This window comes from Carcharodon carcharias, chromosome 2, assembly GCF_017639515.1.
Source record: "Carcharodon carcharias isolate sCarCar2 chromosome 2, sCarCar2.pri, whole genome shotgun sequence".
NCBI classification, from domain to species: Eukaryota; Metazoa; Chordata; class Chondrichthyes; order Lamniformes; family Lamnidae; genus Carcharodon; species Carcharodon carcharias.
This window is the reverse complement of record NC_054468.1, coordinates 12,174,715-12,189,294: the sequence shown is the minus strand read 5'-3', so window position 1 is coordinate 12,189,294 and position 14,580 is coordinate 12,174,715. Positions and strand designations below refer to the sequence as shown.

The 14,580-nt window shown below is 46.4% G+C and overlaps 1 protein-coding gene across 1 annotated transcript in view; it reads right to left on the bottom strand.

Moving 5' to 3' along the window:
- LOC121272569 (segment polarity protein dishevelled homolog DVL-3) overlaps positions 1-14,163 on the bottom strand; it is a 130,992-nt gene extending 116,829 nt beyond the window's left edge. The window contains exon 1 of the mRNA XM_041179221.1: positions 13,386-14,163. Within this exon, the coding sequence (XP_041035155.1) occupies positions 13,386-13,546 (161 nt within the window). The 5' untranslated portion in view covers positions 13,547-14,163. The remainder of the gene's footprint in view (positions 1-13,385) is intronic.
- Positions 14,164-14,580: the final 417 nt, after the last annotated feature.

The following is a 14,580-nucleotide window of genomic DNA, read 5'->3' as shown; positions in this document are numbered from 1 at the left end:
GCTGCCTGGCCCACTGGGTATTTCCAGCATTTACCGGTTTGAAGACTTGCTTGTATTAATGTAACATCATTCATGAGCCCAGGGCATCCCAAAATGTTTTTCTTTTTACATGTAATCACTGCTGCAATATAGGAAACACAGCAGCCAATAAATGACCAGAGAATTTACTTTTGTGTGATGCTGATTGAGGGATAAATATTTGCTAGGACTCTGGATAGACTTCTTCCACTCTTCTACTAAATGGAACTTTGGTGTCTTTAATGCTGACCCGAGAGCGCAGATGGGGCCTCAGTCAAACGTCTCTCTTGAAACATGGCATCTCCAACAATGCAGCAATTTGTCTCAATTTGCTCTCTGAAGGACAGGAGCTAAAACAAAAGGCATGGATCCCACTCTAGATCTCAACTCCAACAACTTCTGTGTAGGTGTCAGGGTCAGACCCGGCAGCGATGCTCACCACAGCTGAACAGTCTATTGACTCTCACTGTGCTGAGGAAGAATAGGCATTGGGAAGCCAGTGTCTCTGGGCCCATGTACCAGCATTGAGCCAATAAAATTAGAATGTGCGAAACAGTAACAAAACTGCCACAGATGCTAATCACTAACTCACTTTTGATTGATGTGCATCCAGGGTTTTGCTTTCTGCAATCAATCAGTAAATGATTGTGTTACAATTCCAAGGCCTTCCTCAGATGCTCAATGACATAAAGGGGTCCTACAGTGTGTGGCTGTGAGTTTACTTGGCGCATGGGTATAACTACATGACAGAAAATGTTACAATTGGCCCATCAAATGTCAAGGCTCTTTGATCAACCTGTACCCCAGTGTTATACAATGACAGACCCATCCCCTCCGGTACTGTATCCCCGTGCTATACAATGACAGACCTGTCTCCACCAGTACTGTACCCCAGTGTTATACAATGACAGACCTGTCCCCACCAGTACTGTACCCCAGTGTTATAAAGTGACAGACCCATCCCATCCAGTACTGTTTCCCAGTGCTATACAATGACAGACCTGTCTCCACCAGTACTGTACCCCAGTGTTATACAATGACAGACCTGTCTCCACCAGTACTGTACCCCAGTGTTATACAGAGATAGACCTGTCCCCACCAGCACTGTACCCCAGTGTTATACGGTGACAGACCTGTCCCCACCAGTACTGTACCCCAGTGTTATACAGTGACAGACCTGTCCCCACCAGTACTGTACCCGTATTACACAGTGACAGACCTGTCTCCACCAGTACTGTACCCCAGTGTTATACAGTGACAGACCTGTCCCCACCAGTACTGTACCCCAGTGTTATACAGAGATAGACCTGTCCCCACCAGCACTGTACCCCAGTGTTATACAGTGACAGACCATTCCCCACTAGTACTGTACCCGTATTATACAGCGACAGACCTGTCTCCACCAGTACTGTACCCAGTGTTATACAGTGACAGACCTGTCTCCACCAGTAATGTACCCAGTGTTATATAATGACAAACCTGTCCCCACCAGTATTGTACCCAGTTATACAGAGATAGACCTGTCTCCACCAATACTATACCCAGTGCTATACAGTGACAGACCTGTCTCTAACAGTACTGTACCCAGTGTTATACAGTGACAAACCCGTCTCCACCAGTACTATACCCCAGTGTCATACAGTGACAGACCTGTCCCCACCAGTACTGTACCCGTGTTATTCAGTGACAGACCTGTCCCTAGCAATACTGTACCCCAGTGTTATACAGTGACAGAATTGCACCCACTAGTACCCTAGTACTTACAATTTTAAATGCACTCTCCATTATACAAGACTGGAAGTACAGAATCTATAACTGCCTTGCCGGATATTTTTCACAGTTTAAATGGTCACATTATGAAAATGTCACCCCACCCCCAACCAGTACACATTATTGAAATCACTGCAGAGCATTGTCCAGTGATATCTGGAAGCTGCCACTTCCCATTGAGCACATTTAGTCATGTATGTAAAGAAGTACTCAAGTCTGCTACATCTGTCCATCTGCCTGTCTATTGTTCACACACAGGCAGTGTGACAGCTCACAGGACAGCCAACTCCTTGTGTGCTTAATGCACACGTACAGAGAATCTCAATCAGTACCTTTGGATAACATCTGAAAACTCTATGCTCTTCTACATCTAACACTGATCTGTCAGGTATAGATAAAATGTTAAGTTGCAGGGCAGACGTTGAGACATGGACAGGGTAAGAGGAACAAGGTGTCAAATACAATGGACAAAATAAGAGCTAGTGAGACAGACGGAGTAGAGTGAGAGAAAGAGACTAGACTGGGACACAGTTTGAAGGAGAAAACAGGCAGAGTGAGAGACTGGGAATTTAAGGAAAAAAGTATGATGAATTAAACACAGGGCAAAAGAGACAATAAAAGGCTTAGAGAGACAATGACAAACAAGTGAGGATAGAGCATAAGTGACAAGAACACAAAGCAATCAGGTAAAGACACACTGCAGTGAAAATTTCTTATGTAAAACAAAAGAATGGTAAAAGTTGGAAGCATTTCCTGAGGTATACAACATTACAAATCATTACTTAATGCTATCGTACCCAGTTATCCATGGTTCCCCCTTCCTCTTTCTCTAACCAATCTCTTCTCTCCGCTAGACACAGTTACACTGTGGCTCAGTGTGAGGGCGAGTGTTGGCTGGAACAATTGCCACAGACTGTAAAGCGCTAAAATAAGCACAATCTTTGGGACCACAAGGCAAATCACCCTTGCGGTTGGTGAAGTATTTTGAGCTGTTTGACACTAGGCGTCAGCTGTAGCTCGGTAATTAGCAGCCTTGCCTATGAGTCAGAAGGTTGTGGGTTCAAATCCCAATCCCCAGATTGCCCAGTTCTGAGGGAGTTCTGCACTGCCAGGTTTTGGATGAGACGTTAAACCGGAGACCAATCTGCCCTCACAGGTCAATGTGAAGGATTCCATGGCACTATTTTGAAGAAGAGCAGGGGTGTTCTCCCTGGGTTCCTGAGCTGACTTTTATCCCTCAATAAACATTACTAAACACAGTTTATTTGGTCATTATCACATTGCGGTCTGTGGGATCTTGTGTGTAATTTGGCTGCTGGATTTCCTACATTACATCCTGAGGTCATGGAAAATGCTATACAAATCCAAGTCCTTTTAGAGTGGGTTTACAGGTGCAATGAGTGTAAATTCACCACTAATATTCAAAAAAGAGAGTTGAACTAATTCCTGTACACCTGGTGGGTAGGGGTGTAATGTGGCCAGCCTCCATCTTCCATAAACCTGAGTTCATTCAAAACAATGCTGCCCATATCCTCACACCAATCCTGTCCCTCCACATCCTCTGCCTGCTGACCTACGCTGGCTTATGGTTAATTTAAAATTCACAGCCTTGTATTCAATTTCTCTATGGCCTCACCTGTCCCTATCTTTGTAACCTCCTCTTGTCAAACAACCCTCCAAGGTCTCTGCGCTCCTCCAATTCTGCCCTCTCAGCCAACCCGGTTTAATCGCATTACCATTGGTGACCATGGCTTCAGCTGCTTGAGCTCCAAGCTCTGGAATTCCCTTCCTAAACTTCACCACCTCTCTCTCCTCCTTTAAGGTGCTCTTAAAACCAACTTTTTAAAGCAAGCTTGTGGCCACCTATCCAAATGTCTCCTTAACTGGTTTGCTGTCAAATATTTGTCTGATTATATTCCCATGAAGTGCCTTGAGGTGGTTTACTCTTTTAAAGATGCTATATAAGCAAGTTGCTGCTGTTGTCAGATGTAACAAGACCAACTAGTCTTTATACTATCCATCATTCTAGTATTTTCATAATGAGAGGAGAGGAAATGATAGAATAAAATGGCTAAAGCACAGGAGGTGGCCATTTGGCCCATTGTGACTGTGCCAGCTCTCTGCACGAGTGATTTAGCTAGTCCCACTCCCCGCCCTGAAAATTTTCTTTCTTTAGGTCCTTATCCAATTCCCTTTTGAAAGCCTTGATTGAATCTGCCCCCACCGCACTCTCAGGCAGTGCTTTCCAGACCCTAACCACTCACTGCATAAAAAGGCTTTTCCTCATCTCATTGTTGGTTCTTTTGCCATTCACCTTATATTGGTGACCTCTGGTTCCCAACCTTTCCACAAACGGGAACGGTTTCTCCCTATCTACTCTGTCTAGGACCCTCCAGACTTTGAACGCCTCTATCGAATCTCCTCTCAAACTTCAGGAGAACAATCCCAGTTTCTCTAATCTACTTACGTACATGAACTTCCTCATCCCTGGAATCATTCTACACCCTCTCTTAAGCCTTCACATCTTTCCAAAAGGTGCCCAGAGCGGGACACTATACTCCAGTGTAAACTAAACCACTGTTTTATAAAGGGCCATCATAATTTTGTAGGAACCTGCTCCTGCCTCAAAGCCACTCACTACCGATTGAAAACTGCACCAAGATGGTTTAGCAGAAAGCTGGAGGGTTGTTTTAGGGGGTCACATGGTCTAATCCTGACTGAGTAGAACATGAACAATGTGAAGTACCTATGACAGGGGCTGGTTAAGATTTGTGGAGACAAAAGTTTCAGATTGATGAAGAAAAAACAGGGAACATAATCTTTAGTAAATGTGGGCTATTTAGGACTGACATGAGGAGGAATTTCTTCACTCAGAGGATGGTGAATCTTTGGAATTCTCTACCCGAGAGGGCTGTGGAAGCTGACATCAAGGGATATGGGGATAATGTGGGAAGGTGACATTGACGTAGATGATCAGCCATGATCTAACTGAACGATGGAGCAGGCTCGAGGGGCTGAATGGCCTACTCCTGTTCCTATGTTCGTAAGAAATGTTGACTTTGTTTCTCTCTCTGCACATGCTGCCTGATCTGTTGAGTATCTCAGCATTTCAGTTTGGATTTCAGATTTCCAACCTTTGCATTACTTTGCTTACATTAGCGGGTCAAAACTTCCAGCACAAATGCTTTGATAGTTTCGAGGTTATTGGTCGAGATGCTGAATTAAGTCCAATGACTGCAATGAGATGATGGGAGCTAGGAACCAATCTACAATATCTGTTGGAGAGAGAAACAAAGTTAACGTTGAGTCCAATATGATTCTTCTTCAGAGGAAGTCATATTAGACTCAAAACATTAATTCTGTTTCTCTCTCCACAGATGCTGCCAGACCTGCTGAGTTTTTCTAGCACTTCCTGTTTTTATTTCAGATTTCCAGCATCTGCAATGTTTTGCTTTTTTACTACAATATCTGTACTGCCTGTCCTGGAATAGTAAGAGACCAAACTGCAGTGAGAAGGGGACTGGTCCCAACCTGTCACTAACCAGATGTTAAAATCAATTAGAAAGAAATGCAGACATGAAACCAGAGGAAAGGAGCAATTAAAAAAAGTAAACAAACCACAAATAGGAAAGTGAGTGCTTCCTGTGTACGCTGGGTTTTTACAGCTCAGAGTGAGGCAGGTCTTTGTGACCAGACCAATTGGTTTTTGAATCTCTTGTGACAATCATGGACTTATTTTCAAAAGGTTACTGGAATCATTGAATGTTCCAGCACACGAACAAGTCTATACGGGCATTATCTCCCTCTGGTCTAGTCCCTCACCCTGCTCACTCCCCAGACTCTTTAATATCCCACCCAGTCTCATCCCACTCTCTCACTTGGTCCCCATACCCTTTAATATTCTACCCAGAACAATCCCTCTTCCCGCTCCCTCCCCATCCACCTTAATATCCAAACCTCACCTCTCCTCACTCCCCATTGATTTTAATATCCCTCCTAGTCTAATCTCTGTTCACTCTCCGTACCCATTAACATTTCACCCAGTCTGATTCCTCTCCCTGCTCACTCTCCATACTCTTTAATGATCCCTCTCCCCTCCATGCTCCACATTCCCTTTAATACTCCATCCTGTCTATTACTCTCCTGCTCACTCCCCAAAACCACTGATATCCCATCTAGTCTAATCCCACTCTTCCACTCACAGAACTTGAGAATATTATACACAGGCTATCATATACAAAGTGCAGGGGTGCTACACGCAGCACATCATGTACATTGCCCAGAAATATTGAATATAGTGCACCATACAGAGTCAAGGAGTACAACAGACATGGAATCATACATGGATCACAGTAGCGTTGTACACACAGCCTCAAAGGCAAAGCTGTGACTTACAGTTCACTCTGATAGAAAATTAAACTTCTGATGGGCCAGCCTTTCTCCAATCTTGTAGCCATACCTTAATCGCTTCTTTTCCTCGGTCCCACAGTTTCACCATACTCAATACATAGAACATTTACTGAAATTTTACAGAATATGTAACAAACATTGAGTCACCTAACAGTAATTCAACCTCAAGGTGAAGTAACCATCAATTCAATTAAACTCATAACTAACCAGGAGTCATCTACAGCCAATTCTAAAATGCTTCATCATTGCTAACAGATATAATCACCAATAACAGGTATCATAGACAGTAAAAGAACCCACTACCAACAGAAAAGGATTTGCATTTCTATAGCTCCTAAAAGCACTTTATAGCCCATTAAATTTTTTAAAAATTTATTCTCTCAGGGGATGTGGGTGTTGCTGGCAAGGCCAGCATTTGTTGCCCATCCCTAATTGCCCTCGAACTGAGTAGCTTGCTCAGCCATTTCAGAGGGTAGTTAAGAGGCATTGCTGTGGGTCTGGAGTCACATGTAGGCCAGACCAGGTTAGGATAGCAGGTTTTCTTCCCTAAAGGACATGAGTGAATTGGATGGGTTTTTATAACAATCAATGATAGTTCCACCAATGATAGGTCACCATTACTAAGATTAACTTTTAATTCCAGATTTATATATTTGAACCCATGTCCTCAGAGCATTAGCTTGGGCCCCGAGATTACTAGTCCAGTGACATTACCACTATGCCACCATCTCACCTATTTTGGAAGAATAATTACTGTCGTACACTGTTGAGAAATTCTGCAGCCAATTTGCTCACAAAGAGCAATGTGGTAATGATCAGATAATTTGAATTTTAGTGATATTGGTTGAGGTATAAACATTGGCCAGAACACCAAGAGAAACTCCTGTTCTTTTTCAAATAGTGCCATGGGGTCTTTTACATCAACCTGACTGGAGATACAGTCTCAATCTTGTATCTGAAAAAAAGTGCAGCATTTTCTCAGTACTAACAGTGGAGGTGTAAACCGGATTATGTGCTCAAATATCCAGAGTGAGACTTGAACCCAGGACCTTCTGACTCAGTGATTGCTATCATTGGTATGACAACATTGCCAGTAACCAGCAATGACCAGCTCAAGGGATTCTTTTCCTTCTTTTGGTCTTGGCACTTTGTCAGAGGAACAAGGTGGTCATCCTCTGTAACGACTTTTTGCCTGTGAAGTGCTGCAAGACATTCTCAAGTGGTGATGCCTGGTAATAATTCCAGGCATTTGAAGCCTAGGAGATGTAGAGTTGTGGCCAGTCTGTGTAGCTCCACTTCCTTGCCTGGTGTAGAGTTAAATTCAAGTGAATTCAAACCTCTACTGGTCAACTGTGCCCGACAAAAAGGAAGGAGGCCTTGTTGACTGGAAGCCAATCATCACAGGCCCATGTCGGCACCGCAAGAGTTCCTCAGGGCAGTGTCCTTGGCTCAACCATCCTCAACTTCTTCAATGATGACCATCCCTCCAGCATAAGGTCATGAGTGGGGTTGTTCACTGCCCATTCTACAGCCCTCAGTTCCACTCACAATTCCTTCAATAGTGAGCAACCAAAAGTAGGTAGCTGATAATGACCATCAAAAGAATGGGAAGTCCAGCCATCTCCCAGGACCTTCAATGGCATCACCATTGCCAAATACAGTACCATCAACTTCAGCTCACACAAAACATTGCTACTTGTATCTTAACTCACACCAAGTCACATATCACCCTCCCTATATCTGTAACCCTCTCTACCTCCGTGACCCTCCCTACTTCTGTGACCTTCTAATCCCTCCATGCACCACCCTCTCTCCCAAGTAACCCCTCCTTACCTCTTCAACTCTCCCTACCTCTGTAACCCCACCCTCCCGTGTGACCTCAACCACTGAGGAGGTCAGGATGGCCAATGTTCTGGGAATGCTGTCACCTCCAGGTCCCAAACAATACTAAATTTGACATATAATCACATCACTATTCCACGATCGTTACTGGGTGAAGATCCTGGAATTCTGCACCTAACACCATCATGGGCTCACCATCACCACAAGTAGGTTCAATGTGTGTTTGTGTGACGCATGGTTTGCACTCATGGACATGTTATAAGGTAGCAGAGTGAGTGTGTTGAGTTACGTGGTGTGGTTTGTGTTTGCTGTGTGTGTGGCATGCAAAGTGCATTTGCATATGGTTTGCTTGTCTGCTTTGGTGTGGCAGAGTGACGTATCCCAACCCATCCCACTGCAGTATGAACCTGTGAGGACTGGCTTGGCCAAATAGTTTCACGGAGCCTGTGGATGGCAAGTGTTCCGGGGTACGGGTGCCACGGACAAGGCCAGCATTTATTGTCCATTACTAGCTGTACTCAGCAGGTGCTGATTTGCCTCCTAGAATTGCTGCAATCCTAATGTTTTCGCCAATGGTATTTATTAGGGATTCGTTTTATGTGACTGATGGGCTTGCCAGGCCACTCAAGAGTAAATTAAGAGTCAACCACCTGTCGTAGGACTGGAATCAGGTATAGGCCAAAATGGATTGGTAGAGCTGATGCATTCTCTTTGCTGAAGCATATTACTGAGTTGTTTTTTTTTTCATTCAATAGCAATCCAACTGCTTTTTACATCATCTTATTTCTGGTGCCAGCTCACAAATCAAAATCAGGTTTGTCAAATTCAATTCCACAATTTGCCATGCCGGGATATGAACTCCTGAACCGTGGTTGCAAGTCCAGCAAAGGCACAACACGCCAGCTCGTGCTGCAACGAAGGCAATATTGACACCAGTTACTTTCCAAGGTTCTTCGCAGAGGTTCTGGACCTGAGTAGGAAGAAGGATATGCATTTTTAAAAGCACCTTTAATGACCTTAGGGTGTCCCAAAGCATGTTACAGCCAATGAAGTACTTTTTTTTGGAAGTGCATTCACTGCTGGAATGTCGGAGGGTTCTGTGAGGACTGCAGCCTCTGTTCAGTCAGTACTTCTACCAGCTGTACCTGCTTTATAAAGCGCATAGCGTAAACAGGTCAGGAATACAGGAGGCAGCCTTCACCAGGCCCATGCTGCGGCCTGCAGTCCTCCACATACACACAGAACTGCACATTAGAATTACAGGGTTTTTGATCCGGCGCCAGAGACCAGTAGATTACAGAAGCTGCCTGTCATACATCTCCGGTCAGCTCCGCACCACAAATTTTCCAGACAGCAATTCCCATCAGAACTCCCCACTTGCTGCTCAATCGGCCCAAAGCATTCCTGCTACACATGCCCTACACATAACATGCATTTAAGGGATATTAACATTTTAACACAGAACTTGTTTTTTTTTTGTGAGCTCTGTGCTCACTCCTAGAATGTGGAAGGTGCTAAATCAATGGTCTTTTCTCTCATCATGGTCAGGAACTGGAGCAGCTTCAGATGGCAGCCAGCATAGGCTACAGGGCAGGTAGATTAGGAATTCGAAGCAGAGTCAAGCTCCCTCTACACTGTCCCCATCAAACACTCCCAGGACAGGTACAGCATGGGGTTAGATACAGAGTAAAGTTCCCTCTACACTGTTCCCATCAAACACTCCCAGAGCAGATACAGCGTGGGGCTAGATACAGAGTCAAGCTCCCTCTACACTGTCCCCATCAAACACTCCCAGGACAGGTACAGCACAGGGTTAGATACAGAGTCAAGCTCCCTCCACACTGTCCCCATCAAACACTCCCAGGACAGGTACAGCACAGGGTTAGATACAGAGTAAAGCTACCTCTACACTGTCCCCATCAAACACTCCCAGGACAGGTACAGCACGGGGTTAGATACAGAGTAAAGCTACCTCTACACTGTCCCCATCAAACACTCCCAGGACAGGTACAGCACGGGGTTAGATACAGAGTAAAGCTCCCTCTACACTCTACCCCTATTATTAAAATTCTCTTATTTTCTATACCAGCCACCTACTGGCTTCATGGACTGGGGTTTTTAGTCAAGTGGGCAACTTTATCCTGTGGGCTCATAAGGAACTGGACCGAGATGGCAAAAAACACAAATAACATTAGATCCTTACAGACTGCAACACAGTGGAGACTTTAATCCCATCAGTGAGGCCTGGATTAGAAGGCAAGTGCCTGCCTGTCCGCAAGCTCAATTCTCAGCGTGGGGCTGGAGATCTTGATCTTCTGACCCAGAGATCAGTACACTATCAAGCTGATGCCAAAGTCCAAATGAAAACCATATTAGCTCACTTGAATCCATCCAAACTAAAACATGAGCTGGATTTTTGTCACTGGCTTCACAAGGGTAAAACTAATACTGTGATAAGATTTCAAAGGTTGCTTTGCCCACCAGAGTCAGAAAGTTCTAGGTTCAAACCCCACATCGGGATGTGAACACATAACTTGGGTGTCACCTTTCTTACCCCTGTACTCAACTATTCTACTGCACTGCTGGCTGCACTTCCCAAATTACACCCTCCCTAAACTGGAGCTCAGCTGAAGCATCTTCCGGCATGTATCTCTTGGGATTCTAACTCCTCCAAAACTCTTAACTTCCTTGCCTTTCCCACTACCACACTCTACAAATTTGAACTCATCTGTAACCCTGCTGCCAGTATCATAACTTGCAGCAAATTCCATTCACCCATCAGCTCTGTGCTCATTGGCCTACACAGGTTCAAAATCTGGCAATGATTCAATTTTAAAATTCTCATTCTTCTGTTTAAAGCCATGTACTGGTCCCATCCTATTTCTGTAACATCCTCCAACTCTCACAACACTCCAGGATCTCTGTGCTTCACATCTGACCCATTTCGCACCCACAATTTTAACCATTCAAACAGTTGTCTCGGCACCAAACTCCTGGAATTCCTTCCTTACACCTCTCTACCTCTCTCCAAGATGCTTCTTAAGGCCTACATCTTTCACCAAGATTTTGGGCACCTATCCTAATATCTTCTTCTGTGTCTCAGTATTAAATGTTGTTGAATAATGCTCCTGTGAAGCACCCAGAAATGTCTTACTACATTAAGAGTGTTATATAAATGCAAGTTATTGTAGCTTTCTCTCAAACTATTCCCGCTGTTCAACAAGCGAATGTTATAACCATGACAGACTTGTACCCATCTGTACTGTATCTGGTATTACGGTGACAGTCCCGTACCCACCAGTACTGTACCCATTATACAATGACAGTCCCGTACCCACCAGTACTGTACCCCAGTGTTATACAATGAGAATCCTGTTCCCACCAGTACTGTATACCAGTGTTATACAGTGACAGACCTGTCCCCCAGTGTTATACAATGACAGTCCTGTACCCAACAGTACTGTACCTGTGTTATACAATGACAGTCCCATACTCACCAGTACTGTACCCCAGTGTTATACAGTGACAGCCCTGTTCTCACCAGTACTGTACCCGCGTTATACAGTGATAGAGCTGTCTCCACCAGTACTGTATCCGTATTATAAAATGACAGACCCTTCCCCATCAGTACTATACCCCAATATTATAGTGATAGCTCTGTCCCTACCAGTACTGTACACATATTATACAGTGCCAGAACAGTCCCTACCAGTACTGTACCTCAGTGTTATACAGTGACAGACCTGTGCTCACCAGTACTGCACATACATTTTGAAGGCTCATTTTTAGAATTGCATTATGGGGGTGGTGGAGCATCCACAGTAAAAATTACAACTATAAAGACTTTACACACCACTGAGTGGGAAAAAATGAAGCTTCAAGACTAGAGGTACCTGACACTGGAATTATAACTGAAGCTGCACAGAGGAGCAGGGGCCATAAAAACAAACTGATTCATCATGGAAACAGAAAATGTTGCAAGACCTGCTAGACACAGGTTAATGGCTGTAGCCCCTTTGACATGGGGGGCTCTTGCTGGACGATTAACCTGTTCCATCCCTTCCTTCTGGCCTGCCTGTAGGGAGGAGGTTTTATCTTTCTATATTTAAAAGCACAATGCAAGCTGTTTTTCTTCCAGAGGGTTATGTCTGCTGTGTGTCCTCACCCCTCCCTAACTCTGGAACCCTCCAAGTCCTTCTGCACTACTCCAATTCTCTTGTGTTACCCCAACTTGCATTACTCCACCATAGTGCCCGTGACTTCAGCTGCCTGGGCCCTAAGCATTGGAATTCCCTCCCTAACCCTCTCCGCCTCCCTCTACTGCTTTAAGACGCTCCTTAAAAGCATCCCATCACCCCCTAAAAATTCCCTGATGTGGCTTGGTGTCAATATTTCTTTGATAATACTGCTGTGAAGTGCCTTGGGGTGTTTTGCTATATTAAAGGTGCTGTATTAAATGCAAGTTGTTGAATTTCCTCCGATCGGAGTGTTTTAGTAAAACTGCAGCTTCCAGGTTGCTGCAGAGAGCAGTGACAATGTCAAATTTTAACACCTACTCAATGTCTGGAGCTGTCAGACTCAGGTCCTCCTCCTCCAAGGCCCCAGCTGCTGAAGCAGCTTTTCTCCCGAACTCCTGACTGCGGAGTGAGATTCCTAATCCCTGGACAGACCACCTCTCCCCGGGATGCCAGGCTCAGGCCTCGGGGAATATTCTATCCCATTAAAAATATATTAAACTTTCAACAAAACAGCTCAACACAAAGAGGCTCCGCCATTTTTCCCAGGCCTGATGGGGGGTTAGCGAGAAGCCCAGGGGCCGGAGTTTCACCCTCGCCCGGCCGGACTCAGGCCCCCGGGTGGACTGGGGAGGCTTCGAATTCCCGGAGAAGAGACTGAAGGTGGAGGGACAGGCCCTTGGGGGAAAACGGCCCCAGCCCAGACCGGAGCCGTTCTCCACCCACCCCCCGGGTTAGATTCAGGGCAAGGAGGAGGGGGGGAAAAAAGAGGGGCCCGGACTTCGACCCCACCCCCCGCCTCGGGACGACCCCCAGCTCTCGGAGAAAGAACCGGTTCCCGGCAATGACAACAAACATAATCCCCGGCTTTAAGAGAGCAGCCCAATCCCCAACAACAGACACAATCCCAACCCCGGGTCACTGAGCCGGTGACTGGCCTGAGGGCCAAATTCCAATCACCGGGCATCGAAAACAAGCCGGGCCCGTGAGCTGATGCCAATGGCAATGCCCCGGCCCGCTGTCCTCCACCGCCACCCCCCAACCAAATCCCCGACCCTGTCTCTCCCTCCATCCCAATGCCCTGTCCCTGGTCTCGACCCCCGGCCTCACCCGAAGTCCTGGTCCATGGATTTGAAGAAGAATTTGTAGTTGGGTTTGTTGAGAACCTGTTTGAAGTCGGCCAGAGTGACCCTGTCCGCCGGGAGCGGCAGCTTCACCAGGTACGGAGTCTCCTGCTCATCGATGTGGTAAATAATCTTCGTCTCGCCCATGGCCGCTCCAGGGGGCCGGCGGAGCTCAGGCTCCGACGCTCGGGGCTATCCAACAGGCCCACACTTGGCCCCGGCCGCCCAAGCCCTTCGATCCTACAGCCGGCTCAGTGCCTCCTTCCCCCGGCAGAAACTTTGTATCCTTCCCGCTGATTGTTCCCCCTTCTCCGACCGATACTTTATATCCTTCCCGCTGATTGTTCCCCCTTCTCCGACCGATACTTTATATCCTTCCCGCTGATTGTTCCCCCTTCTCCGACCGATACTTTATATCCTTCCCGCTGATTGTTCCCCCTTCTCCGACCGATACTTTGTATCCTTCCCGCTGATTGTTTCCCCCTTCCTCCGGCCGATACTTTGTATCCTTCCCGCTGATTGTTTTCCCCCCTTCTCCGGCCGATACTTTGTATCCTTTCCCTCCTCCCCCCTCCCGGCCCCGATCCCACAGGCCGGTCGGAGCACGGGAGGCTGAGCTTCGCTTCGATCCGATCCGCCCAGCACTGACAGCGGCCACACAGCCCCAATCAGACGGGGAGGGGAGCGGCCGCCCCGTCACAGCGCCAGTGCCATCAATTCTCGGCACAGCCCAGCGATGGACGGCAGGCTGACAGCTGGCAACACCGCCCCCGCCCCCTCCCCCCTTTCCCTAGGAACGACTGCTGTGCCAGTGAAAGAGGAGGCAGTCCTTCGGGGGCAGGGGGGAGTGCTCAGTAGGCAGCTAACTCAGGACAGGGGTGTGGGACCAGGATTCGTTAGGGAGCAGCTCAGAAGCTGGCACAACAACTGGGGCAAGATTGAAGCAGCAAGTAGAACTTGGCACACTAAGATGTAGAGAATCAGACAGTGCCACACTATGCCCATGCACCCTTACCTCAGACGGAGCCCAACCATAGAGATAATCACTTACAGTGTTCAGTTCCATTCACAACTGCCCAGATACGGAAGCAGTCCATGTCCACAAGCAGCAAGACTTGGACAACATTCAGGCTTGGGCTGATAAGTGGCAACAAGCATTTGCATCACACAAGTGCCAGACA